General features: G+C 59.5%; 1 protein-coding gene across 3 annotated transcripts; it reads right to left on the bottom strand.

Moving 5' to 3' along the window:
* Window positions 1-1,995: 1,995 nt before the first annotated feature.
* Window positions 1,996-23,469, bottom strand: NLGN3 (neuroligin 3). Of its 3 annotated transcripts, XM_050901614.1 has the most exons (7): window positions 22,992-23,469; window positions 21,829-21,888; window positions 14,686-14,745; window positions 11,803-11,952; window positions 9,883-10,068; window positions 3,254-4,043; window positions 1,996-2,833 (listed from the first exon to the last, which is right to left on the bottom strand). In XM_050901614.1, exons 1-7 carry the CDS (start codon window positions 23,467-23,469, stop codon window positions 1,996-1,998), a joined length of 2,562 nt encoding a protein of 853 aa, XP_050757571.1. The 3 variants fall into 3 exon arrangements, with proteins under 3 accessions (XP_050757571.1, XP_050757572.1, XP_050757573.1); XM_050901615.1 differs by lacking the exon at window positions 21,829-21,888; XM_050901616.1 differs by lacking the exons at window positions 14,686-14,745; window positions 21,829-21,888.
* Window positions 23,470-26,829: the final 3,360 nt, after the last annotated feature.

Here is a 26,829-nt window from a genome sequence, read left to right as displayed (position 1 = left end):
GAGAGCCCCCGGCCCCAGCATGGTCCAAGAAAAGGCAAGACACACCTCTATTAAAAATATCACTTCTGTTTTATTTGGAATTTGTTACTCTGCGCAGGTGACAGGGTATAAATACATTCTCCAATGAGCATCCTCACCCTCAGCCCTGCCTGGGGCGGGGGCCGGGGCAGGGTGCAGGGCCGGGGGTACGCTGGCCCCAGGCAGTAGGGCCAGCCAGCACCGGTGCGTCACGGCCGCCAGCGTGGGCAGCATCTGCCAGCCGGACCATCTTGCACAGGGACAAGGTATGGTGTCCCCACAAGGACCCATCCCTTCCTCCTGCCTCCTCAGGCCCCAGGTGCCAGCACCCACCATGAGGGGCTGAGACTGAGGTGCCCCACATGGGCTCCCAGGCAGCTCCTTCTCCACACCTGGCTGCACGAAAGCCCCTCGCCTTGAGTCCCACTACCCACAGCCATGTGTGGTTCAGTGGCCCCCACCAGCCCAGCGGGTGCCCCAGCCCTGGGGCAGGTGCTCCCAGCCCCATGCAGGCTGCATCACCCCCAGCAGCCCCGCTCAAGCAGCCTCTGCCCAGACGTCTATCACGGCTGTGCACCCCAGATGCCGGAGCTGGGGTCACCCTGTGATGGGGGAGCAAGGTGGGAGGCAGAGTCGCTGTCAGTGCACAGCTCACCCTGCTCCTGCCAGCCCCACAGCACTGCCCACCCCTGCCGCAGGCCGCAAACCGCTGGTTCTGCTTTCAGCTGTGGTGCGGGCAGGGAGGTCACAGCGTGGCCCCGGGGCAGTGGTGAAGGGACGTGGGATGCTCCCGGGGGAGCAGGGCAGGGCTGGGAGCACAGGGACATGGTGCCGGGGGGCTGCCTTGGGTTGATGGGGGTGGGCAGACGGTGCTCACAGCGGGTGATGCCCATGCAGGGCTGTGGGTGGCACTGGCCGGTGGAGGCAGTGGGGTGGGCCGGGGCAGGGGGTGCTCACAGGCAGGCCATCAGGTAGGCTATTTGGCTGAGATACGTGGGCATGGGCAACAGAGGAGAGAGAATATCAAAAATACAAAAGAGCGCGGCCCTGCGGCGCAGGAGGCAGTGCCCTGCCTGGTGCCCACCCGCGGCAGGTGGGGGCCGTGGGGGCCGGCACCGCGCGCACACGCTGGCTTCTAACTGGCTTTTTATTTTATATCAAGAACACTTGGTTTTAAAATCTTTACAAAGGACAAAACGCGGCGACTCCGTTAGTGTGTAAAGAACTAAAGATCTGCTTAAAAAACGTCTCTGCAAAGAGAAACGACTGACACAAAAGAGATTCTCTGCAGCGCAAAGAGGGGTAGAGGTGCCAAGTCTCCAGCCTAGGGCCCCAGTCCCAGCGTCCCCGGGGTCCCCAAGCCCCAGCACCGGCCCCAGCGCCTGCACCCAGCGTGAGGCCAGGTCCCCAGACCCTGCCTGCTCCCTCTGCCTATAGCACCATGGCCTGGGGCCACTTCTCAACACAGTGAAGGAGCCTTTTCCAGGGCACTCGGGATGCCAAGCTGCCTGGGGATGCCCGGGCACCGGCCAAGAGGGATGCCCGGCCCTGCTCCTCGTCAGTCCCAGGGTGCTGAGCGGGCGGAGCGCTGGAGATGTGATCGCCCATGGGGAGGCACAGCCCTGGTGCGGGGAGCCCCATGGCCACCGCCAGCACCCCACTAGTGCATGGGCGCAGGGGCTACGCTGTGTCCCCCTTGCACCCTACAGGTGCCCTGGGGCCACCCACTGGGCCCTTTGGCTGGGAGCCGGGAGAGTCAAAGCACTTCTCAAAAATTAGATAGGAACGAAAGAAAGCGCCGGGGGGAGAGTGGGGCATCCGGCCGCACCGGAACCCTGCAGGTCTCCAGGCTCGGTGACGCACTGTCCGTGGGCACTGCCCCTCCATCCGGGGGTTCCGTCGGCCCCGCCGGTCCCTCTGCCAGTGTCTGCTGCGTGCGTGTGCGTGCGTGCATGCGTGTGCGCCGGCGGCGGGCAGCTATACCCTGGTGGTGGAGTGTGAGTGCGGGAGCCCCGTGCTGTTGAAGCCAGCAGTGAAGGTGTTGTAGGGGTGCAGGGTCTGCAACCCCACCAGCGAGTTGGGGATCATGGTGATGGTGTTGGGGGTCATGAGCGGGATGTCGTCCGGAGAGCGGCGCAAGGTGAGGGTGTAGTCGGGCAGAGTGGCAAGGCGCAGGGCATCGTGGGGCGGCACAGCCTCGCACTCATGGTGCCCCTGGCTCACCTGCAAGGAGGGCATCTCCTCATCAGGTGCGTGGGCAATGTCGTTGGTGGCTCCACGCTGGGGGCTGGGCTGCCGGTGCATGTCCTGCTGGCGTTTGTCCTTGCGGTAGTAGAGGGCGGCGAAGGCCAGCACATTGAGGAAGAGGAGGGAGGCGCCCACGGCGATGGTGACGCTCAGCTCGGTGGAGTAGTCGCGGGGGCTCTCGAGCAGGGTGCCTGCCTCCTGCTCCGGGCTCCACTTCTCCTTCCCGTTCTCGCTGTTGTAGGCAGGCGAGATGGCGGGGCGCTTGGTGGTCCAGATCTTGCTGTTGGGCCGGCGGGTGATGTGGGAGTTCTGCGTGGTGTCAGGTGGCGGCACTTTAGTGGTGGTGGAGGTGTAGTGGAACATATCGTGCAGGTTGTACAGGTGGGGGACCAGGTGCTTCCAGAAAGCCACCTTGGTGGCCCGGTAGTGGTCACGTACCCGTGGCTTCAGCCCGATGTGCAGGTACAGCTGGTCACGGGGGTTGTACTTGGACCAGGCCACCTCCTCAAACCGGTTGGCCTTGGTGTGGATGAACTTGGTGTCCTGGGGGACGGGCTTGTTGGGGTCCCTGTGAAAAACAGGCAAAACAGAGCTAGCACTGGGACAAGTCAGAGAGGGGAGAAGGGAGAGCCAGATGCAGAGATGGAGGCTGGAGGGACCTTTGCCAGTGGTGGCACAGGGTGGGCTGGCGAAAGGTCCTGCATGGCTGGCCAGCACCACAACCCTGGGTCAAGTCTCACCCATGATAACCACGGCCAATCAACCTCCCCATCCCTGTGTTTGGCTGGGTCCTGTCCTGGGGGCTGGCCATGCTCTCAGCTTTTCACTGTGTGGTTGATGCCCTGACTCCAGTGAAGGTGCAGCACACGGACCTCTGGGCACAGGGGGCTCAGTGTCCCACACCAGGCATGACACCCCCCCCACCACAGCATGGTCCCGAGCTGCAGTGAGTGCAGACCTCCCAGGCACAGCACCCATCCCCACTCACCCTGTCTTGGCAAAGTTGGTCCAGTAGGTCATCACCACGGCGCTGAGCATGACGTCGTTCTTGGAGAAGTTGCAGGGAAAGAGGTCTGTGGGGCCAATCATGGGGATCCCGAACACATAAGGCACCTCATCCCCGTGGGCTGCGTCAGACCACGCAGGCTTCATCAGGCTCTGGCAGTGGTGGTAGAAGGCGTAGAAGTAGGTGGGGGAGCCGTAGCGGGCGTGCAGGTCGGCCGTCACCACCGATGGCTCTACCCACTGGTGGTCAGTGAAGAGGGCCACCAGAGTCTTGCGACGTGTCTCGGGGTTGTCCCTGTCAGCCCAGTCCGTGTACATGAACTTGATGGTCTCCCGCAAGGTGTCTTTTCCCTCGGGGTAGCCATACAGGTTGTCTACAAAGTTGGAGACCGAGTAGTCAAAGTCACTGCCCGAGACGCCGTCCTCGGGGTCCACTACGCCCTCCACGAACTTCAGCCCCTCGCCCTGGTTGACCCCCAGCATGATATCGTAGTTGAGGAACTCGCCCTGCTCCATCAGGATCTCCGGGTCGTCCGGGATCACATCCCCATCAATGACTGGCCCAAAGGCCACGTGGTAGCGAGCTGGCTGAATGTCTTGCTCCACCAGCTCCTTGGCACTCTTCTGCCGCAGGCAGTCCACCATGTCCACCGTGTCCAGCACGTTGCAGCCCACCTTGTCGGCCAGCATGCTGGTGTACTTCACGGGCTGGTAGTTCACTGCCCAGCTGGAAAGTGCAGAGCCGCTCTGGATGATGGCTCTCTGGAAGAGACCTGCAAGACAGGCAAGGAGCGGAGGAAGCTCACAGCATGAGAGGGTGAGTGCCGTTCCAATACCGCAGCGCTGCAGTGCAGGATGCAGCGTGGAGAAGGCATCGATGCCCTTGGACCCCTGCGAGGACCCAGCGCTCCAGCCCATGCCTGGCCTTGACCCGGGCTGTGCTGCCCGCTGAGCCGGGCTCACACAGGGGGCTCAGCTCAGGGCCACCACGAGGGTGGCAGGGTGACAGCTGGGCATGCAGCGGGTGCTCCTGGCAGCAACCAAGGGCTGCTGTACTCCCCGAGGATCCCACTGCAGGGGATGGTCTGGCATCCCTCTGTCTCCGTGTGGGGAGGAGAGGGGCTGTGGTTGTATCACAGCCTGGCCTTGCTGAGCAGCCCACGCTGTCCTGGCCACCCCAAGGACATGTTGCCTGAGCTCCTGAGGGGCACACGCTGCCTCCGGATCAGCGCCATCCTCCAGCCCAGGGTGGCACTGGCTTCGCTGAGAAGCCAGGCTGCAGGCTGGCAGCAGCGGGAGAGTTAATGCCTGCTCGGGGACACTTAACCCTGCATGTCCCACCCCACCGCTTTGTCAGGGTCCCCCTCATCCCCCTCCCTGCTGCTTCCTGCCCAGCTGGGGCTGCTCGGTGCCAATCCGTCCCCGCAGGAGCACGCTGCCAGATGCACAAAGAGGGCCTTTCTGCCACCGGGAACACAGAGGGAGTGGACTTTCGCCCTGGAAAATGGGGCCACAAAGGCCCTGGCCCAGGCGGAGGAATGCATGGCTGTGCTCCAGCCCCATGTCAATGGTGCTTGTGCTCAGAATACAAAGGGCGGCAAGGAAGCGGAGCCTCCAGGGCGGTGAAAGGCAGCCGGGCTCGGGGTGCATCCTGGGGACCCTGCTCTCTGGCCAGCCCTCTCCTGCACCCCGAGTGCTGCCTGCGCCCTCACCAGACCCCAGCACTCGCTCACCATGAGGGACTGTCTCAGGCGGTCCCCGAATGGTGCTGGTGCAGCAGCATGGTGGCCACAGGGCTGCCCTCGGCCCCCTGAAATGCAGAGTGCCTGCGTAAGACCCCTTGTGCAGCTAAGGCCGTGCCGCTCTGCAGGGGAGCATGCACCTTCCCACAGTAGAAGTGTTTGGAGGCTCCTGGCTTCCGGCCACCATGTCGATAGCTCTTGTCTGCACGCACAGTCCTTGCTCTGCCAAGTACCTGACGTACAGTCCCATGCGTGGGGACAAAGAGAAGTCACAAGCTCTGTTTGTCACCTCCCAGTGCCCTAGAAAGCTGTACCCAGCCCATGGGCTGGAGACTGGCCATAGGTTTGCTTGCTCTGCACCATCATCCACATGCCAAAGCGCCAGGATGGGGGTTCCCTGACTCCCAGGAGATGCTGTCCCAGCAGCAGCTATTGCTCCCTGCAAGCAGCATCACTTCCCAGACAGACCCACCAGGCTGGGCTCTGCCCCTGCCCGCCCCTGCCTGGGGAAGCACGGGCAGCTGGTGTCACCAACAGCTTCTCACATCCCTGATGCAGCCTCTTTGCTGTGTCTCTGCATGGCCACATCCTGACCTAGGAAGACCCAGGAGTCTGTGAGAGCCCAGACCTGCCATGTCCTCCCCCTCTATGCCAGCACGCAGCTGAAAGCCGACAAACACCCCAGGGAGGCATCGCCACCCTGCAGCTCACCCTGGAGCCCTCCAGTCTGCTGGGGCCCAGGCAGGAAGATGCAGCTCTGCCTTCCCTGCCTGTTCCCCTCTGAGCTGAGGGTCCCGACGCACCCCGCGTCCTGCAGAGCTGGCCGCCACAGCACAGCAGAGCCAAGCGGTAGGACCAAGGCTCTGCAGAGGGTGCCCGATGCTGCAGGCTGCTGCCAGCTCCTGATTTTCCCTTCCCTTTGCACAGTAGCTGAGACTGGAAACACCTCTGGGGTTGTCTGGGCCAAGCCCTGCTCAAAGCAGGGTGCTGGGTGCCTTGTACAGCTGAGGTCTGAGCATCCCCGGAGCTGGCAGTGAAGGGCAGCAGCCCCCATGGAGCAGGAGATGGGGCAAAGGAAGCACAATAGGTTTGCCTGGCAGTGACTGCTCTTGCCCTGGCATGGCCGGCTGGGGAGAGAAGCAGCACTTTGGTCCTTGGCGAGGAATCTACCCGCCTACAAGGGCTGAGGCTGGCAGGGGAGCCATGGGTCTCCCCGGCAGCCAGACACAGCGTGCGCTGCACCAGCCTCCAGTGTCTGCCTCTCACAGTGCCTGGCAGAGCAGGCACAAATTAGCAGCTTCATTAATAGCTCTTGATCACTATGAGTTTTATTTTGATGTGATAAAAACAAATGTGCTTGGTCTGCACGCTGCATCTTAGTGCAGCTCCCCCGCCATGCTCCAGAGCCGGCTGCCCCATCCCTGGGGAGATGGGTGCTCCGGCGCAGGGGTTTTTTTGAGGTCATTTTATGGCCATTTGCTTTGATGCAACACTGGCTGCAGCACTGAGTGCTCCGTTCCCATCTCACAGCATTTACAGCCAGCAGCAGCTCCCCTGCCACAGCAGTGAAGGTGCCGGGCACCCAGCACCGCTGCGATGCAGGGGGACCACACCACAGGCATTGGGGCTGGATGGGGCAGCAAAGGACATGGCACGCAGGTGCAGGGTTTAGTGGCAGAAAGCCTAGTGTCACCTGAAAAGTGCTATACTGGCACGACAGTATTTTTCATGGCTGGAGTCGGGGAGCACCTCCTCCAATCCACCCCCAGCCTCTCTCCATGCTGCTCCCTCCATCCCGGGCCTGTACAAGTGGCTGGGGCCACCTGGGCAGCTTCCAAAGAGGTGTCACTATCTGGCAATAAAAACCAGTCTGCAGCCTTGGGGCTGCCCTGCCAGACGCACCCAATCCCAGAGAAGACTCCTGGACAGAGAGCACCTCCCCACAATCCCTGCCTGCCTCACAGGCACTCCCGTGATGGAGAGGAGCACCCTAAGAAGCATCGCAAACGCATTACACCCAGTGTCCCCTCCCCAGCCTTTCACACTCAGTATGGGCAGAGAAAACCCTTTTTCTTTCTGCAGGAGCTTTCAGCCTGTAAAAGACTCCCCACCCCTGTGCCCATGCTACCCAGGGTGCTTGCACAAGGGCAGGAGGGCACGCAGAGTCCCAGGCATCCACACAGGGACAGCATGGCCCCGCACGGGACCCTGCAGCTGCAGAGCATCCCCTGCCCTGCCTGCTGGTCAGAAACAAGTCTGCAAAGATCTACCCATGTTCCTTTCCTACACACTGCTCAATATACCATCTAACACAAGTGAAGCATCCTCTGGCTTTAGCCATCAAAAGCATCTCCTCCTGTGGCCTGGAGAGCTGCTGCCTGCCCCACATGGCTCTGGGTAGCTAGGAATCCTACCCCAGGAGCCCCAAAAGCAGTGAGGGCAGCCCTGGTTCTGCCCTGCTCTGGCATTGCAACATCAGCAGCGCCTCTGTAGGTGTAACTCACATTTTCCATGTTCTTGAGCTTATTGTAGTCTAATACCTGTTAATATTTGGCCAAGTCACCTGAAGAGGATGGGGCAACAGCCCCAGGAGCATCCTGTTCAGGAGCTGTCATGGGGGGAGCAGGACAACAGAGGGGCTGACTTCAGGCACCGGGCACTCACATGGGAGCACAGACTGAGCACAAGTGTCCTGAGCGCTCTGGGGAGGCAGGGAAAGGGGCTTACCCAGAACAGACAAGTTCTGAGCAGGCAACAGCAGCTCCATACACGCTGCCAGGGCTGGATCACTTCAGCTTTACCTGCCTTTTTGTTTCTCCCTGGTTTACTCAAACATGGCAGGGCACCAGCGATGGTAACAGCAGAGCCAGCAGGCTGTGGCACAGTCATGGAAGACCAGGGACCATCATGGACTTAATGTAGGAGCACCCAAGCTGCCAGCTTTTGGGAAGCAGCTGCCCACCAGGTCTAGACATGCCTCTGTTGTCAGGTCTGTGGGGCAGAGCATCCCCCCGAGCTCTGGTCCTTGTGGCACCAAGGGGAGCCCAGCAGTGGGAGCAGCTGCCCTGAGAGCAGGAGCACTCTGCACAGGGTGGGCTGGTGCTGGCTGTGCCATGAGCTCCAGCACAGAGGGAGCATGGGGCACTGGTGGGCTCCAGAGCCTGCTTGGGATATCCCACCACCCAGGAGACTCTGGAGCTCCTCTGCTTACTCTGATCCCATGGGCCGTGGCAGCATGTGTCAGCCTCTCCAGTTCGCTGGCCCATCCAAGGAGACGCTGGCAGCCAGCTGCAACCGCTGGGCACCCTGATGGACAGCAGGGATGGGTGTGGAGGCACAGGCAGCCTGTCAGCCCCACTCTTGTTCCTGGGGAAGGGCAATCAGTGGGAAGCAGAGCCCACGGCGATGGGTCTCTGCGTGGGGGTGGGCTCACCACAGGGCAAGTGGTTTGCCGGAATCAGGCAAGTTTAACCAAAAGAGTAGCTGGATAAATCTGGGAGAAGAGAGCTGGTTTGGGCTTGCCTTTGACTCCATGGTGAACTGCCAGCATCCTACAAGCCCTGTGCCAGGTCTGGGCTCAGCAGGATGCTGCCCTTCACTCCCCACCACGAGTACAGGCTCTGCCACCTCTCACCACAACTAATGCCAGCCTCATGCTGCCCGCAGCACCTGACAACCTCCACATCAAATACTACCAAGCAGACCGTGATGCTGGTGCTGGTGCAGCCACCTTTGCAGCAGCCTGGGCTGAGATCATTTCTGCTTTCAATATTGGGGCAATCAGTCCATTGACAGCTCCCAGGGCTGGAGGAAGGCTGCCCAACTTTGCGGGCAGCCTGGCCAGTGCCAGCCTCCTCCCCTACACCCTCCGCCATGCCATCAGCCCTGCTGAGGTTATGAAGGTCTCCTTCGTTCCTGTACAGTTCCCAGGGTGTTGAGCAGGGCTGCAGCTCTTCTCAATGGCTTCAAGTGCAATTTTGTGTATGTCTCTGAGGTGCAGACTCACGTCCATGTCCACTTCCCATACACGCCCCCTTCTCCCCTGCACCACGCTTGGGGACATAGCACTGGAAGAGGGCTGCACCCTCACATAAAGCCCCTGTGACCAAGTCCCTGGCAGGCTGGTCCCCTGTGGACCATGTGCAGTTCAGGCTTTGCTCCTGTGATTTCCTTTAGGAAGTTTATCACGAACACCTCTACTCCCATGGTTAATTTTTTTTTTCCCCAATGATCAATGTAAATGTCTTTGCAGGTGGTTTACATGCATTTGCTCTTATGCCAACACGATCTTTTAGCATAAATAATTCCTTTCTTAATCTAGAGTAAACACTCTGCTATATTTACAGATATCAATCATGTCACTTCTACCTGTGTTTTGCTAGTCACAGCACTTCCAGCTCTCCCAGTCTCGCAAGATGGGGCCCTCCATCCCTCCCCAGGCTCAGGTCTGGTTTCCCCTCTATTCCAGTATGAATGCCTTTCCTAGCACTGAGATCTGTGTTCCCAGTGCCCTGCATGATGCCCTACACGCCCTCCACACCTGCATGTGGGCAAGCCTGGGCAGGGCGCCACAGGAGGGGTCCCCACTTCTCCCCACGCCCAGGTGCTGGCCCCGGGCTGCAGCCCTGTACGTTGGGAGCACCAGCTCCATCCCTGGCTCCCATGTGCTCTGCTGCTGGCCTCTCCCTGCCCACGATGAGAAGGTTTTGCTTCCTGGTCCTGGGTCAGGCTCTCACCAGTGACTAATTAAAAAGCAGCCCTGACTTTGCTAGGGTGGCCGGTGGTACCTGGGCGGGCTCCCTTCTCCATGGTAGCATCAGCAGGGCACTTGCTCGCAGCCGCAGCATCCTCAGGCGCAGCTGGCACCTACCTTCAGAGTGGTGGGAGAGGGTGAGCAGGCTGACGCAGGAGGCACCAATGCCGGAGCCGAAGACAGTGATCCGCAAGGGATCTCCCCCAAAGAAGGCGATGTTCTCGCTGACCCAGCGCAGTGCCTGTATCTGGTCCAGCAGCCCGTAATTGCCCTTGGCAGCCTGGTCCCCTGTGCTCAGGAACCCTGCGGGCCAAGGGGAGCCCGGTTAGGGATGAGGAAGCAGGGGGTGTCCTGACCTCCCACCCCCCTTCCCCAGGCCTAGGGGAGCTTCTATGGGACCCTGTCCCACCACAACATGAGACCCCACTACCAAGAGAGTCCTGTGAGCTCTAAGCTGGAGCAGGGACACCACCGAGCTCCAGCCACCCTCTGCACAGCACAGAGGGGCGAAAGGCTACGACTGCAGCTGCAAGCCCCGGGGAGCCTCTCCAGCCAACTGCAAGCAGTGACAGGGTGATGGGCACGAAGCCCTGTCCTACCCAGACCACTACCTGTGCTAATAACAAATCAAGATGTCTCACGCGTGCTCCAAGGAAAGCCAAGAAAGCACCTGTGGCTGCAAGCAGGCTGAGTGCGTGCACAGCCGATGCTTTCCATGGACTAGCATGGCCCAGAGGAGGTTCTATAAATGTAAGGAGATGGGCTGGGCAGAGAGGAACTGACTGCAGCTTGAAATACAAAGCCTCTCAGTGAGGAAGATGCTGAGAAATGCTTTCAATAGCAAAGGGAACACCCAAGATAAGCTATCAGTGTTTCATTTGCTTTGACTCAAAGCAGGAAACCAAAACCATGGTCCTGAGGTAAAATCCAGGCGGGTAACCCCAGCAGGCAGGGAGTAGTGCCGGCGCTGCTCTGGCACTGGAGGTGCTCTGGCCAGGCATGCTGCAGCACTTTAATGGAGATGACGATGGCACCATTTAAGTCTTATTTCATATTGTGACTTATGTCTCTTAAATTTGCACCTATCCACCTTAAGGGCCTGACTTTTAATATTGAAAGGTCTTGAATAGGCTTGTTTTTACTGAAAAGTCTATTTTCTACCAGGTAACTGCCATCTCACCCAAGAGACTATGGGGTCCAGAGGCCATCAGAGGGATGTGCTGTTCTGGGTACCGGCCGGGAGGCCAGCTGCCCGGGGAGAGCGCTGTGCCAGGCTGGATGGCCAGGAAGAGAGCTGGCCCTGCCAGCAGCTTGGCTGGGAAGGAGCTCTCCCCAAACCTCTGCACCCCTTGTTCTCCTTGCTGCTAAGGGAGGCAGCAGTGATGCTCCAGGCAAATCTGTGTCCCAGCCCCCAGGGGTTTCTGCAGCAGCAGGCAGGAGACTGCACTGCCTTTTGACCCTGTGTCCCCATTTCGCCTCTCTAGGTCACCAGTGCTCATGAAAATGGGACTGCCACCCTCCTCTATACAGCACTCAACACCCTTCGGTGACCCCCTCTGCAGACAGCCAGGCCACAGTGGGCAGCTGCAGGGAACCTGGCAGCTCAACAGCTTGGAGGCAGCCTGTGCCTGGGGTGGGAGAGCTGCTGGGTCCCCAGGGGCAGCCAGGCAATACCCACTGGCAGCTCACCGCTCCAAGCCCTCTCAGGAGGAGATGCTGGGTAAACACATTTATTATTTATTTAACCGCAGACCAATATTTGCTTTCAGCTGAGCCAGGTTGTGTAAATGAGCCTGAGGGGGCCTGTGCCAGGAGCCAGACCACTCTGCAACTGCCCGCTGGGGGCACTGCCACGTGGCACCCCACTCAGTGTCCGGGGTGGAGGTCAGGGGCAGCACCCACAGCGCAGCACCCATCCCGCCAGGCCCCACACCCCCCACTGCCCCCTTCCCGGCTGATTCAAGCCCGGTCAGCCGTGGGGGCTCATCCCGCTGCCCGGCCGTGCTGGCGGCACAGCCCACGCTGGCCAGCCCATACCAAGCACTCCAACGCGGTAGTTCAGGGTGATGACAATCACGTTCCCGTAGCTGGCCAGGACGCTGCCGTCTATCATGTTCCCCGTGCCCTCCATGTACGAGCCACCGTGGATATACACCATCACTGGCTTGGCCCCGCTGTCCCGGATGTCTGGAAGGAGAGGCGGTTAAACACAGGACCCCGCCGATGGCCACAGCACCCTGCCCGACAGGCAGACCAAGGACGAGGGCAATGCCAGCTGCCAGGACTGGGGAGAGGACTTAGGAGCCAAACCCAGAGCTCTCCTGGGGGCCACAGCATGGATCTCCAAAGCCGACCACCACTGAACCAACCCCCCGGAGCCCTTCTCTGGGTGGCAGCAGTTGCTGCGCCGTCCCCACACTGCTGTCCCTTGGGGGTCTCAGCACATGCAGGAGAGATGCTGGCTGGACCCGGCTACTCTTCCCCGGCGCCGGGCTCTGGCTGCATGTGGGAGCCAGACCAGCAGCACCTCCATGCTTGCAGGTGGGATTTGCAGAGTCCAGCCCTGGGATGCAGCCCCATGTCCCATCTTTGGCTGGACCCAAGCCCTCGGCTCTGGCAGTCCTGGAAGCTGGCATTGGCGGGGGGCAGGGATGGGGGTGTGCAGGACCTGGAAGGCAGGGGGCACTGGTGGGTGCTCCAATGTCTGACTCTCCCATCTCCCCTTCCCATTCGCCTGGGAAGGCAGAAACCTGCTGGCTGCCTGGATGTGAACCCATGGCACCCCAGTGCCCAGACACAGACATGGTGATGAGGCAGACAGTGTGTGCACGTGTGCATGTCAGGGAGGTGAGCATGGTGTCTGGACAAGGACAGGGCATGAGGCATGGAGTGAGGATGGGGAATGGGACCTTGAGGGCCAGAGAGAAAGGACTGCGGGAGCCTAGGGGACAGGGAGCAGCCATGCTCCCTCTCTTGATTGGCCCTGTCCAGGGGACATCCTGCCCCTTCTGCCCCGCTGGCCTGGGATCCCTCATGGAGCTGAGCCCGGGCATGAGGGAAGAACACCCGTGCTCAGCTCCTGGTACATCTCGCCCACGTTACACTGAGGAGGTGGTTGCACCCATCATGGAGATGGTGCCACGTCCCACATGCCTGCAGTGCCCAGCCCTCTCCTGCGCTGGTGAGCCAGCACCAATGGACTTTGCCCTCCCTTGTGCTCACCTGCACCTAGCGCCTTGCTGGGGCGGGCTGGCATCGCCTGCTGGGGCTGCTTGGCCTCAGCTGCGCCAGCCAGCCGCTGCTCCCTGCCTGCCTCCCTCAGCGGTGCACGGCACCATCGTGGCAGACAGCCCCCACCACAGTCCCCGTGGGGCTGGAACTCCCGAGGCACAGCCACACCAACTCAGCGGGGATGTCTGGCCAGGGTGGACATGCTCCCTCACACCCACCTAACCCCTGCCCACATCCACTCCTCCTCGCAGCTTGCCCATCGCAGGGTGCTGCAGGGCAGGCTGATGGGTACCTCTGGCCATCCCCACCTCCAGCTGTGGCCTGCGGCATGGCTAAGGGTGGCCTCCCTTCTGTATAGAAAACCTCTTCCCTCCAGGAGAATGAGGATATGGCAAAACCTGTGCCGGCCCTTTTCCTATCACCAGGATGCAGCCAGGCAAAGGCACAGACCTGGGGAGCAAAAAGCACTTGTGGCTCCTCCGGGACAGACATTGCCCATGAGGCAGAGCTATGGCAGGACAACTCTTCCCAGGGCCACATGCTTTAAATGTGAAGGGCAGGAACATCGGTGCCTGTGCCTGTGTCCTCTCCTCCCTGCCACACACTCCCACTGACACACAAAGGGACATCCTCACAGAAGAATGGCAGCAATGTGCAGAGATGTACCAGGGAATAAACGGCTCCTAATTGCTGCAGCACGTTTTAGTGTGCAGGGATTTAGCAGAGTCAAGTCACTTAGGCTGAATGCCAGTTTACACCCTGGTACAAGAGATCCTGGGGCACAGGTTAGTGGGAGAAAACAACAGGGTTTTGGTATTGCCAAGGAAAAAGCTTTTAATCTGTTTCCCAGATCCTAAACGCCATCTGCCAGGCAGTGCCCGAGCTGCCCTGGGACTCCTGCACACCATGAGGTTTTACTGTCCTTGGCACATTAGGGCTGCACCCTGGCTGACCCTTCCTCCTGCCTCCTCTTCACATCCCTGCAGCCAAACACACCGACTCCATACCCTGCAGGTGAACAACCCCATTTTACTAAAGACAGCTTATTCTGCAGCTTGCTTAGCCCTGGCATACGTCTAGAATCACATCTGCTTTAAAGCCCACTCGCTCTGCCTCGGCTGGTGCTGATGCTGTGGTTGCAAGCAAGACCTCGCTCCTGTTGGGTGGACAAGAAGTTAACAGAAACCATGAGCGAGTAGACCTCGGGTCTCCTGGGCATGGTCAGGTACCCTGCGGCTGCCAAGGGTGCCAAGCTGCTGGCACGGCCACCCTGCGGCAGTGCCCGCGGAAGGGCCAGGCAAGGGTGGAGGGAGAGGTCGCTGGCTCCCAGCTGCATGTCACTGACTCCAGAGGGATGAGGGGGGATGTGACCAGGCTCAGGGTGAAATGGGCCCAGGTGCCCGAGGGCTCCTCTCCTCCCAAGCTGCCATGCTTCCTCCCTGCCCTCGCTCAAGCGGAGCGGGAGCAAACTTCTCCTAAAGCAAAAAAACCCCACGAGCTTCCCCCCCGTGTCCTGAGGAGGGGAAGGGCTTGGGCGCCCTGCACAGCCGGCCAGCCTGCCCCCCACCCTGCACAGCTGCCCAGCACAGCAGACAGACACACACAGGGCTCCCTGGGGATGGCAGCGGATGGTGGGCAAACAGAGTTGCTTTGCGTGTCATGCAGTGGCAGCCTCGAGCACAGAAATACCTTCGTCTTCATCACCGTCATTATCCGCTAAGTCCTCGCCCTGTTTCTTAGCGCTGGCTCCTAGGGACCAAACACGAGGAGACAGAACAAAAAGGAAAGCAAAAGGAAACAAAACCAAACCAAAACAAAAACAAAAAACAAAAGAGAATTCAAAAATAGCATGATAGCAGAGACGGTGGGGCCAGGCCTGCACCCCACAGCACTGCTGGCTACTCACACTGCACCTCTCCCAGAGCCAGGGTGGCACAGGGTGCAGGCAGGACTGCCCTGGGAGCTGCACCAGGATGCTGCTTCACCTGGACCCCTTCCCAGATCCTCCTCGGGGAGTGCCGGGGCAGCAAGGATGAGGAGAGCGGGCCTGGGGCAGCATCAGCGCCGGCGGCGGATCAGCCTCTCAAAGCCCTTGCCGATCCTCCTGCATCCCAGCCTGGCCCCTGCCTGCTCATGCATCCTCGGCTCTCTGCGCTGGGGCAAGGCTCTGTCTCCTACTGCCTGGGTGCAAGTAGGAGCCCTGCTCCCAGTTCTACTGCCACTGGGGACGACCGTCCCCTGCCACCAGCAGAGCCTACATGAAGGGTTGCCCTGGGTGGTCACTGACCACCAGCTGGGGTCCTGCCTGTCACCCTCACACAGTGCATGGCCCCTTGTTGTGCCTGGCGTGACTACACCGCAAACCACCAATGCCGCAGCACGAGACCACCACGGCATGCTGCAGGGAGCCATCGTGACAGGTGCTTCCCTGCGCTGCTCGGCTCCGTCCTGTACCAACTCCCTTCTTAAAAGACTAGTTGTACGGTTCACTGAGGATTGCAAAGGCACTGACCAGCTTGCCCTGACCAAGGCAGAACCCTAAAAATATCGGTTTCTGTTAACGTCCTGAACTCCTTCCAGTCGTTGCACGGCCCTTAGCAAATCCACGGTGCCAGGGCACGGGCCAGGCCAGCAGCCCCAGCACGGCGCTGTGGGATGCTGTTGCAGACAGTGTGCACCGAGTGCAGCACTTCCTGAGCTGCATGCAGCCGCACGAGCCAGGAGAGGTGGCCTGTGGGCTGGCAGGGAGCAGACGCAGTGCAGACCTGTACCAAGGCCCTGTGGCTGCAAAGGGCTGCGTGCCCTTGTGGGCACAAAGCTGAGTAGTGCCATCCCCGTGCCCTGCAGCCCCAAATTTCAGGAAGAGGCTGTGCTTTCCTTATCCCCTTAGAGCTGCAGACCAGCACCTGCAGTCCTCTGCTCCCTAATGCCTGCACCAAAAAAGTTCCCCTGGTGACAGTGACCTCAGGGGTGACAGCAGGGTTTCCCCTGGACAGGACTGCCCATGCTGTGCCTGTGCTGCCCAGCGACCTCCCTGAGACGTGCAGGGCTCTGAGGTCCTGCCAGGCACCCGGCTGATCCCAGGGCCCTGCTGCTATCACCAGCCAGCCCCATCACCACCGCAGCAAGGGTTTTGCACGGCCTCCAGCAAGGCTCCCGCGAGTGAGGGGCAGCCCCGCAGCTGGATGAAACTACGATGAGGAGAGCACAAAACTGGCCAAGAAGACAAAATCGGGGAGTCGTCCTCACTGCCACTCTGGGAGCGGGATCCTGCAGGTGACATGGGTGGCGGATAACAGAGATGGCAGCATGGAGGGGGACAGGATTTGAATTTAAAAGGAATTTGTGATGGGGGAGTGAGAGGTTTGAAACGGCTGGCTGTGGGGCAGCTCCATCGGAGCAAGAGGCTTGCACAATGCCTTAAGCAGCCATGACCTGCTGGAGAAAGTCCGGAGGAGCAACAACCAGAAGTCTAGAAAAATCCAGCAGGCATGAAAAGTTTGCAGGAGGCTGGGTCATGCGAATCCCGGGAGCAGAGGAGTGATGGGAGCTACAGCAGCGTCCTGACACGTGAAAGGCCACTGCAAGGTGGTCAGGTGGAAGAGCAACTCCCTCTCCACTGCGCAGAGCACAGGCCACCCCGGAGCTACACAAGGCAGGTTGAAGCTGGATGAGAAGAAAATCTTCCTGGCAGAAAGGGCAGGAAAGCACTGGAAGAGGTGGCCCGGGGAGGTGTTTAAGACCAGGCGAGACACACTGCCAGGAAGAGGTGAGGTAGAGCCTGGGGCAGGGATGGATTGGCTGTCTCCCGACCCATCCTGATTTTCTCTGACTCAGAGTTCACCTCCCGACCTACACCCTCCATGCCCCAGCCCTGCCTCCTCACCTCCTGCTTTGGCACCCAGCCATCCCCTGAGCTCCTCACATCATTCTCCTGTTTTCACTCAATGCCACCCCCATCCCTGCCACCTCTCACCCCAGCACCCCAGCCCTAGCATCCCCCCTTCCTGCTGCATCCTTCCCCCACGCTCTCTCCCTAGCCCACCCGCCAGCTGCACATTTGGCCTGGCGCGTGCGGTTGCCCAGCCTGTTTGCAGGAGGCTGCAAGCTTGACCTACTGCATCTTCATTAGGAAGAGCTGCAAGCCCAGAAAGCACTTAAATGACGAAGTACTCATGCACTATTTGCTAACCGGTGCTATGCGCCAACCTCCTTGGTACTGCTAAGGGATAGGGATTTTTCTCTAATGAAGACCACAGGCAGCGAGCCTTCATTCGCACCGTGCTTCAGAGCTGGGCAGCCGATTACAGGCAGCTGGAGATCCCTTTCCACTGCTGAGGGCCCTGGTGCTGTTAAAGCCCTGGGACTGGCCAGGCTGCAGCCCTCCAGCCTGGTCTCCTTCAGGGGACAAAGGTGTGCATGCAGACAGTGACGGAGGAATCAGCTATGAGGAGCTGTCAGGCTGTAAGAGAGGGCAGTGGACAACATCCCTGTGATCTGAGCAACTGTCCTGGCTGAGCAGAGAGGGATTCGGCTGGAGACCACTGCCCCGGAACTTAGGGATGGCTGGGACAAGCCTAAGGCAACCTGAGCTTCACGCACCACAGAAGGGACGGTAGAAAGTAGCGCTGGGAAGCTAGGCAAAGCAGGAGTGCAGTAATGCAGACAGGGGGAAGGGGAACAGCAGTGGCACGAGCCTTCCCCATCAGCAGGAAGGTGCCAGGGTGGCTGGGGTTACAGCAAACACAGGATGCTGTGACAGAGGGCTTTTTGGCTTTCGCTATGTTGTTCACCTCCACGATGCCCCACCGATGCCCCACAGCTCATGAAAGCAATTACTTCCCTCACCTATCCCTTGCACTTTGCTCCATTACCTTCCTCCACCAGTTATTGCCATGTTCAAGGACATTCATCCCAGGAGATTTTCTTCTGCACTGGCAAAGGCCACCACACAGAGCCCTGCAGAACCTACTCTCATGGGGATGGGTTTAAGCTTGTGGATTCACAGCTGGAAAAACCAGAAGGACTCGTGGCTCTTACTCTCCTTACCCATCAAAAACTCCCTCCACTAACCTAGTGTGAATGCCTGTTGTGCCGCTTCACTTTAAGCTGAGTGCGAAGTGACATTGTTCAGGCCGATAGGAAGGATGCATACGCTCTTATCTGAAGGCTGTAGGAAGATTTAAGCTCAAGTTCAGTAAAAAATAAAATCACTTTCCCTGAAACAGGGGCATCCACACTGGATTTATGCTATCTTAAGTAAACCATGCCAACAGCACTGACACCAGTGCAAACAGAGATAAAGGAGGGCGAGGAACCTCAGTCCTTGGACCCTTTGTGCTCAGCATGGTGTGGATAAGAGAAGACCAGGAGCCTGACCTGACACCTTTCCAGATCCAAAAGTCTGCTCAGGGTGGCTGCAGGCAGCCCCAGCACCCCCTTCGCAGTGCAAGCTCCCTGGGGCACACACTCCCATGCAGCAGCCATGATGCTGCAGGGAGCAGGAGCCTGCAGCAGCGCTGCCACCATGTCTGATGGCCACGTGCACCCAGAGGCACACATGCTGGTGGCCACACGGGCTCAGGTGCTTCTCCAGGAGTGACAAGGAATGGGACCAGGACTGATGACAGCCATTGAACCTACTGCTGCACAACCCCACGGGCAGGCGCAGCTCCCCTGGGACCTGTGTCAGGTGGCACCTCCAGCCATCAGCCCTTGCTCCAGGACTGCAGCGCACTCAGCACCCAGGTCCCTGGGTGATGCAGAGGAGTTATCTCCACCCTTGAGCGGACTCCATAAAAGCACTGCATCTTCTTATGCTCTGCTGCCTCTGCCAGCACAAACACCTACCCTCACCTTTGCAAATCACTCCCTGGAGCAGAAGTGGAGCACCAGGGTGGTGGTCTGCTCCCAGCCAGCTTTGCAAAGCAGCAAGCTTCGCAGGAAGCTGGTGAGAAGCCTCCCAGCAAGGGAGCACTGCAGAAGTTGCACAGTCATAGGGAAGCCTCAGCTGGTACTCGGACAAGTTCATTTCTTGGAGAGCAGCGGAGAAGCCACTATGCTCTTCCCGCAGAGCAGCCGAAGCGCATCCCGAGCTCAGGAGCTGCTGGGAGCTCCAGCCACCCTTGCACAGCAGAGCAAGATGCTGGACTGGCACATTTGTCTCCACAGCATCGCAGACTCTGCACAGCCCCAGCCAGAGAGATTAGGGCAGTCGCTAGTAAAAACCAGGGAGGGCTGCTATGTGCAGGGCAGCTACACTTTTCCCCTCCAAAAATGACATCCACCTCCTCATGCCCTGCAGCAAGGCCTGCCCAGGCTGGTGGTGAAGGGAAGGAGAAAGCATCCTGGCACCCACCACAGCCAAGCACAGGCTGGAAGTGTTGGCAGCACAAAGCAAAGGGCAGGGCTGTGTTTTGCACATAGATACTGTACCGTGTGTGTGCGTACATGCTCTTCGGGTGGGCAGTGTTACTTTCACAGCAAAACTTGAGCCTCAGCTAAGCCTCAGCGCTGTCAGCTCCCTCGGCACCATGCATGGCTAATTATTCTCAAAGCGCCGCTGCCCTGCCTTGCTCCCAGAGAAGGAACCAATGTATATGGAGGAGACCGGCATGTAGGGAATTTCCATATAGGAAATTATTGTGGGCAACTGGACAGGGAAACAGGGACGTTTTTCTGTCCCAGGGATAAATTCTGATAAATTCGCAGTCCTTTGGCTACTATGAAATATACTGAGCTCAGGGGTGGCAGAAATCATGAAAACTCCAGTAAGGTGGGAGCGGAGGTGTTTTGAACCACCAAAATACTGCACAGTTGCCTGCTCTGTGAAAGGAGAGCTTATTTACTGCTCATACGTGGCCTTAGAAATAATAATCAAGAATATTCCAGAATGAGCCAATGTTCAAATGACATGTAGCCCGAGGAAATCAGCACTGCAGGTACATTATCCTCACCCCAAGCATTACCAACCCAGAATACACGACGAGGGGCCAGGGAACTTCCATGTCTCATCACAAGTGACTCAATTAATTCAAGCCAATGGCCACCAGAGCTGTGGCCAGAGCCAAAGGGCAGCGCCAGTGTCTGGGTGCTTTAATTCCCGGCACATCACACCTGGATGCCCAAATGGCTGGCACTGGGGATCTGCTGGTTCATGAGTCAGCAGAGGCCAGCGGGGTCAGAGAGCACGTCTCCCACCAGCTCCCCGGGAGGTGACCAGAGGCAACCGCACATGGGCTGCAAAGAAACCCTGCCTGTGAGCAGAGCCGGTGGGGAGGGAGAACCAGGAGATGAGCACGCCCAAGGTGTTTTGCGGTGCCTTATGTTGTCCCCCTTCTCCAGCGATAACCCGGACCCTGCTTCCCTGGCCCTGGCCATAGGGCTGGGGGTGGCGGGAGTCCGCCAGCCCCGGCAGCCGGTGGGAGGGCCGGGAGAGGAAGCGCTTTGAAGTGGCTGGTGATTGCTGGCACAGCCGGCTCCGGAGGCAGCGTGTGGAGACTCCCTAATGTGCCAGTCCTTTCAGGGGCAGCCTTGGCACTCAGAGAGATGGCATGTGAATAGCCAGGACAGCAACAGGAAAAGCAAAGCAAAGAAACCCAACAACAGAACTGGGGGAAAAGGCTGGAAGGAAAGTGCTCCCCAAACCTCCAAGCCCAGCTGTGCCAGTCCCGCCAACCCCAGGGATGCAGGGAGGCAGAGGCCGGGATGCAGGGACCCTGCTGCCATGGGATGCCCAGGATGGCAGCCCCTGCCCGCCAAACACCCCCTCCCTGCACTGAGCCTTTCAGAAGAGCTTGGCTGCCCGACCGCCTGCAGATCCAGCTTTGGGATGCACAGAGCAGCCTGGGCTCTCCCTGCCTGCAAGGGGACCGTGCAGTGGGATGGGTGAAGCATTGTGTCCGACAAGGGGCCAAGCCAGCTCCCATTTGCACGTCTCCACTCCCCAGCCCGCAGCAGTGGCCAGGAACACAGGATCACTTTGGGGCAAGGGAGGCTGAGCTGCCCCCCTTGCCCCAAAGTGCAGGAAGATGAGCCCTGCGCGGCCCTGGGGATGGAGGCAAGGCAAAGTGGAGATGTGTCTGAACTGGAGGTGCTCGGCCGCCTGTGGTGCGGCTGGGGCCCAGGGAGGATGCTGTGCCAGGGGGTGGAGAGCAGATCCTCACTGGCAGAGGCGTGGAAGTGTGAGCAGCGGGGAGCAGCCTTGGCAGGACCATGGGCTGGGGCAGAACATGGCAGCATTTACACAGCCAGGAGAGGTTTTATGCTTCTAACTGAGGAGCTTTGGATGCAAAATGACCAGAGATGGAATGGGAGAAGAACTCAGCCCAGGATGGGCTGCAGTTCCCCATCACACAGGTGCTTCCCTGAATGGGCCAGTACACCCCCGACAGGGGATGCACCCCTAAGGGATGGGTTCATGTAAGTGCTACCCGCCATCAGAGGCTCTCCCTCATACCCAGGGACTGGGAGGCTGCCAGTGCCAGTGGGATTGAAGGTGGGAGTGCGGACTCAGCCCGGGAGAAGCTGTTCTTGAAAGGCCTGGAGCAACGTGAGCATCCTCCTCTGACCTGACCCCAGACCTGCGCTCCCAGCCGGCACTGGTCCCGGCTCCCCCTGCCAGGAAGTGGAGGTGGCCGGAGCATCTGCAGCGCTCCTCCGAGTGGGAAGTGGGGGGTGGCAGGGTGGGCTGCTCAGAGGGCCCACAGATTGGGTGGCGGCACAGAGAGGTGCCGGAGGAGCATGCCGTGGGCCGGGGGCCGGCCAGGCACCTTCTCACTCTCTCACTCTCTTTCCTCTCTGTGCCTCTCTGCCGGTCAGCTTGCTACATACCTCCTTTCCTACATATTTTCTTGTTGGGCTTTCGGGTGCATTCCTTGGAAATCCGTTTTACTGTAAAATGAATAAAAGACTACAAAATAACAGGAGGCTCCACTGGCGGGAGTGGGCATGCAATCACAACCACGCTGCCACCCTCCCGCCGCCCCCGGGACCGCGGGAGGTGGGGAGGGAGTGTCGCCGTGGGAGGAAAACTCTGGGCCAGCTGTGCTGGGCGGGAAGGAAGGCAGGATGCATCCCATGGCCAAGGGCCCTAGGGACAGAGGAGTGGAGCCAGCCAGCCTGGGAGAAGCCACCGGCCTGCCAGGCTGCTCCGCTGTGCGCAGCAGACCCACCGCAGGTCCCTTCCAGCCCACTGAAAATCCCCGGGGGCTCCTGTTGCGGTGAGGCTGGGGCAGGCACGCGGGCAGGCACTGCCTCCTCTGCCCTCTACTTACAGTTCAGGTGGGATCCCCTACAAAGGAAAAGGTTAGACAAGGAGGCACCCAGTGCTGCTCAGCCTCACCCCAACAGGACTGTGCCCCACGGGTCCCTGGCACCCCAGGCTCATCACTCTGCCACTGTCCCACCGGTGGACGGGGGGGCAGCCAAGCGATGCGCCTGCTGGTGTTCCCAACCTCCCATCTGTACCAGGACCCAGAAAAGGGCTCCGCGGTCCCTTCCTTGCCAGAGCATCTCCCCAGGGAGAGGCAGAGAGTGTTCCTCCCAGCCGCAGCCCACACCCGCAACTAGCGCATGGACCTGGGGAGGGTGGGAAGGGGGAAGGAAGGACGAACCCGAACCAACTCAAGACAGAACCTGGCACTCGGCACCTGGGGAGCACAAACCAGCTTGTCACTCTGTGGATCTGCAGTCAGAGACTCGGATTCAGATTTAGCAACACAAGAGAGGAACCCGTGACGATGCCATGGAGGTGGAGGGGGGGACCGGGAGGTGTGAAGGAGCAGGAGCACGCGAGACAGAGATGGCAGCTGAGGGCAAGAGGGCGAGCTGCGTGGCCAGAGAAAGCTTTCCACAAACAGACAGCATGCTGCAGGGTCCACAACCACATGCTTCAAACACAACACCCAGGTGAGACAAACCACTGCTGGGGAGGGGCAGAGCGGCCCCCCCCCTCCCCCCCCTGCCCTCCTGTGGGCACCTCGGCAGGGACTCACCATCCTCCGTGGGGATGTAGATGTTGAGGTACAGACAGTCCTCATTGGGGTCCTGGATGTACGTGGCCACGATATCCAAATTGGAGGTAAACCAGATGGGCAGCATGATCTCAGGAACGGCATTGTGGATGTTCTGGGGGCAGACCGGTGAGAAGTGGGTAGCGTTCCTGATGCCCGACCAGGATGGTGGTGGCTCAGGGGGCATGAACCTCTTCTCCCCGATGGGGGGGGCGGCGTAAGGCACACCCAGATACTGGTCCACAGGCCCCAGGATCTCGCTGGGCAGTGGCACGCGCATCCCTCGTAACTTCCCATAGTGTGTGTTGACAGTCGGTGAGTAGACCTGGCCCTCCATCCGCACAACTGCCGAGGCGAAGCTCAGGACCCAGAGGGCGAGACGCAGGTCCCAGCCGGCCACAAGCTCAGGCACTTGGAAAACAGGGGGCAAGAGAGGGCTTCTCCAGAGTATCAGCCACATCGTCCGGGAGGAGCAGGACCAACATCCAGGCCTAAAGCTCCTGGGGCAAGGGCTCAGGGCATCCCCATCACACCAAGCCTCCTATTTGCCCACCAGGAACAGACAGAGCAGGAGAGCCAGGAGTCAGGAGCACACAGCCCAGCCACACCTTCTACTGGGTGAGTCGGGAGCACGGATGCAGAGAGATGTGCGACCGCTCCTCACAGCCTGCCAGCTGCCCGCTGCTGCCCTCCTGCCAACGGCCCGGCCTGGAGGGGACTGCTGATACTGTGGAGAGATGGAGGGAATTAACAGCAGACTTGCTCTGCGAGGAGTCAAAGAGCTGCAGTGCAGAAGGAGCCAGGATCCCCAGCCGGACCCTCCCACCCATGGGTGCTCGTTGGTTCTGCTGCTTCCCAGGCAGGTGGCTCTGGGAGTCGGGAAGCACAGGCAGCACAAGTACAGCACGTGCAGACTGCATCTGTGTACACAAACTGCATCTGTCCACGCCTGCAGAGCCTGTCCCCAGTGCTCAGGGGCCAGCCCTGCCCCTGCTCTGCCCAGGTGAGCCCCGCAGCTGCCCTGGGCGGCAGCACGGTGCCCTTGCCCCATGCTGCAGGAAGGTATCAGCAGCAGATTATGGGTGCCAAGATAAGCAGGACAGTGCCACTTCCCTGGCACTGTCCCTCCCCACAAGGAACCTGTCAGGCACCACCACTGCCCAGCACAGCCCTTGCACAAGAGCCTGCTGGCACCTCTCCCCTTCTGGCTGAGCCAGAGCCGCCTGTGCTCCCACGCTGCACAGTCTGTGCTCCTCGCCTCGGCTCCATCCTAGCATCGCTCCTCTGTCCGGGTGCCACCACCCCACCTCACACACCAGCAAATTAGACCCACGTGTCCTACCCAGACATCCATCTCACCCGCCCACACGCTCTCCAGCCAGCTTTCTCCCTCCATTCGCTGCTGGCTGAAACAGCAAGACCCCAGGCACAACTCAGGTGCTGGGCAGGCAGGATGGGAACAGCCAGAGTGCTTCTGGGCAGCATGCCCCTGTGCCAGCACCGCAGCCTCCCTGCCACCCCCTCCCTGCCCCAGCTACCTCCTGGCCACCCGAACAAGCCTCGGGGAGGTAGAGCTCTGCTCCCATGTCCCCATGCCGGGCCGTCGGCACCGGGGGGAGCAGATGTGGCAGCCCCTCGTGGGGTCTGCGGGGAAAGGAGGGAGCTGCAGGCAGGCAGGGCAGGCAGCAGCTGCAGATGGGGACCTGCGGATGTATGTCAGCGAGCAATGCTCCTGCGCCAGGGAGCCCTTGCTGGAGGCTGTGTGGATTATCAGCGCTCTGCCCTTCACCTCCCCGCACCGCCTGCCGCATTTGGGGCTTACATAAGTGGCTCCCTCGCCTCCCCCTGCCAGCATCGCTGCTCCCGGGGGACCTGGGCAAGGGGAGCTGCGGAGGCTGTGCTTGCTCTCACCCTGGCCAGGTGAGAGCAGTGTCAGCCGGAGGCCAGCTCCACACCTCGGCTTTGCAGCCCAGTCCCCACTAAAAGGCACTGCTTCGTGGCAGGTCAGAGGATGCTCATCCTGTCTCAGCCACATGTCCTTACCCTGGGAGAGATGGCAGTGGTGGTGGGGCACATCTATTTTGCCCCAGAGCATCCTTACATGCCCACCTGGTGAATCTCTCCCAAGCTCAGAGGGGAGCAAAGTTGCCTTGGAATTATTGGAGCACAAAATAAGGGCTGTATGCAGATGGGAGGACACGGCTCTGGTGGAGGCTCAGTTGAGCAGGGACTCCACAAATGGAGAACACCTCATCCAACAAGGAAAATCCGCAGGAAAAAAAGAAAAAACACAACACAGAGGGCATCTCAAATCTGCATTGCACATGTGCAGGCAATTCACTGCTGGTCATTGAGGAAATGGGCCTGTGCTGTGCCTGCCCTCCTAATATGCCCAGGGAACACAGCAGGCTCAGAAATCAGGGTATGACAGGCATAATAAGAAACACTCAGCCCAGAAAATCATGTTACTGCATCCAGCCTGCCCAAGCAGCGAGGTCTCGCAGGGCTGGGCATGCAGGCACCTTTCCAGAGCCCGTGGAGGGACTGCAGGTAATGCCAGACAAGGATGGTGGTACAAATGATGGGGAGAAGCAGTCACACCTACTGCCCCATCCATGGCACAGGGACTACCTGAGGGCTGAACTGTCATGACCAGGGCTCATCCTGCTCTACCCCTGACCCCCACCACTTCTGCGCATCATTCCCCTCCACGTCCTCCTGCCCCACCAGGCAGTGACAGAAACACACCCAGCAGGAGCACGACACTGCTGCATTATCCCCCAAACAGCTGCCAAAGCCTAAGAAACAAAAGGTGTATCGAGGGACAGAAATACTGCTGAGGCACCCAGAGACCCCAAGCTATGCTCTGCCCCACCACCACTGGAGCTGCCTCTGCAGCGCAGTGCCTCGGCTGCCCCACTCTGCCTCCAGGTCCAGAAGAAAACCATTCATCTAATATTCCTTGCAGCAATGCTCCTCCTTCAGCAGAGAACTGACCTTTGCCTAACAGCAACATCCCAGGAGTGCAATGACGGCCTGGGATCCCCCAAAGCTGCATTCCCAAGTGGGATCTCAAAGGTGCTTCAGACCCACTGCTCTGCCTGGCATTGCTGGAAGGCAAACTGCCCAGTGCAAGTCTTCTGCTCAGGTTCCTTCGGGTACCACAGGTTAGGATAAAGCCAAATTATTAATGACTGTCATATCTAATTTGCATGACTGGAAGCTACATGCAGCTTCCAGTCTTTATGATAGTGCCCACAACTCCCCGCAGAGCCATTTCAACCGACCTGTCATCGTTTTCCCTCTGCAGGAACACCACAGCCCTGCCAATGGTGGCTTACCAGCTGATTTCCCGACTCGAGAGCTTCCTCGGGGCTGTGGCCACACCCTGTTGTGGGCATTGCTGCTGCACCAACTCCTCCAGCCAAGTGATTTCACAGCATCAGGCAGCTCCACTCTGCAGCCCACAGCTGCCCGGCTGGGCTGCACACGCCAGTCACTGCAAAATTAGGGCTGAATTCACCACCCACTTTGCGTCCTTGCAGCGGCCGCACACCCAGCGTAACCACCCTGTCCCGGCACAGTGAGGAATCTCTTTTTACAAAACACAGCCAAAAATCAGCTTCTTGCTACAGCTCCTCAGAATTATGTTATGATGATATTCCTTTGGGTTTTTGTTTAATCCTCATCCATGGTCCTTTTAATAGCTTTTAAAAACCATGGAAATCTGAAGACAAAAACCATAAGCTAAGACAGAATTAAAGTTCCAAGTACACATCCTTAACTTAAATAAAATGATGCTACAGGACTTGCAACTGTC

Source organism: Gymnogyps californianus, chromosome 9 (genome assembly GCF_018139145.2).
Source record: "Gymnogyps californianus isolate 813 chromosome 9, ASM1813914v2, whole genome shotgun sequence".
Lineage (NCBI taxonomy): Eukaryota > Metazoa > Chordata > Aves > Accipitriformes > Cathartidae > Gymnogyps > Gymnogyps californianus.
This window is presented reverse-complemented; position numbering and strand designations above follow the sequence as displayed.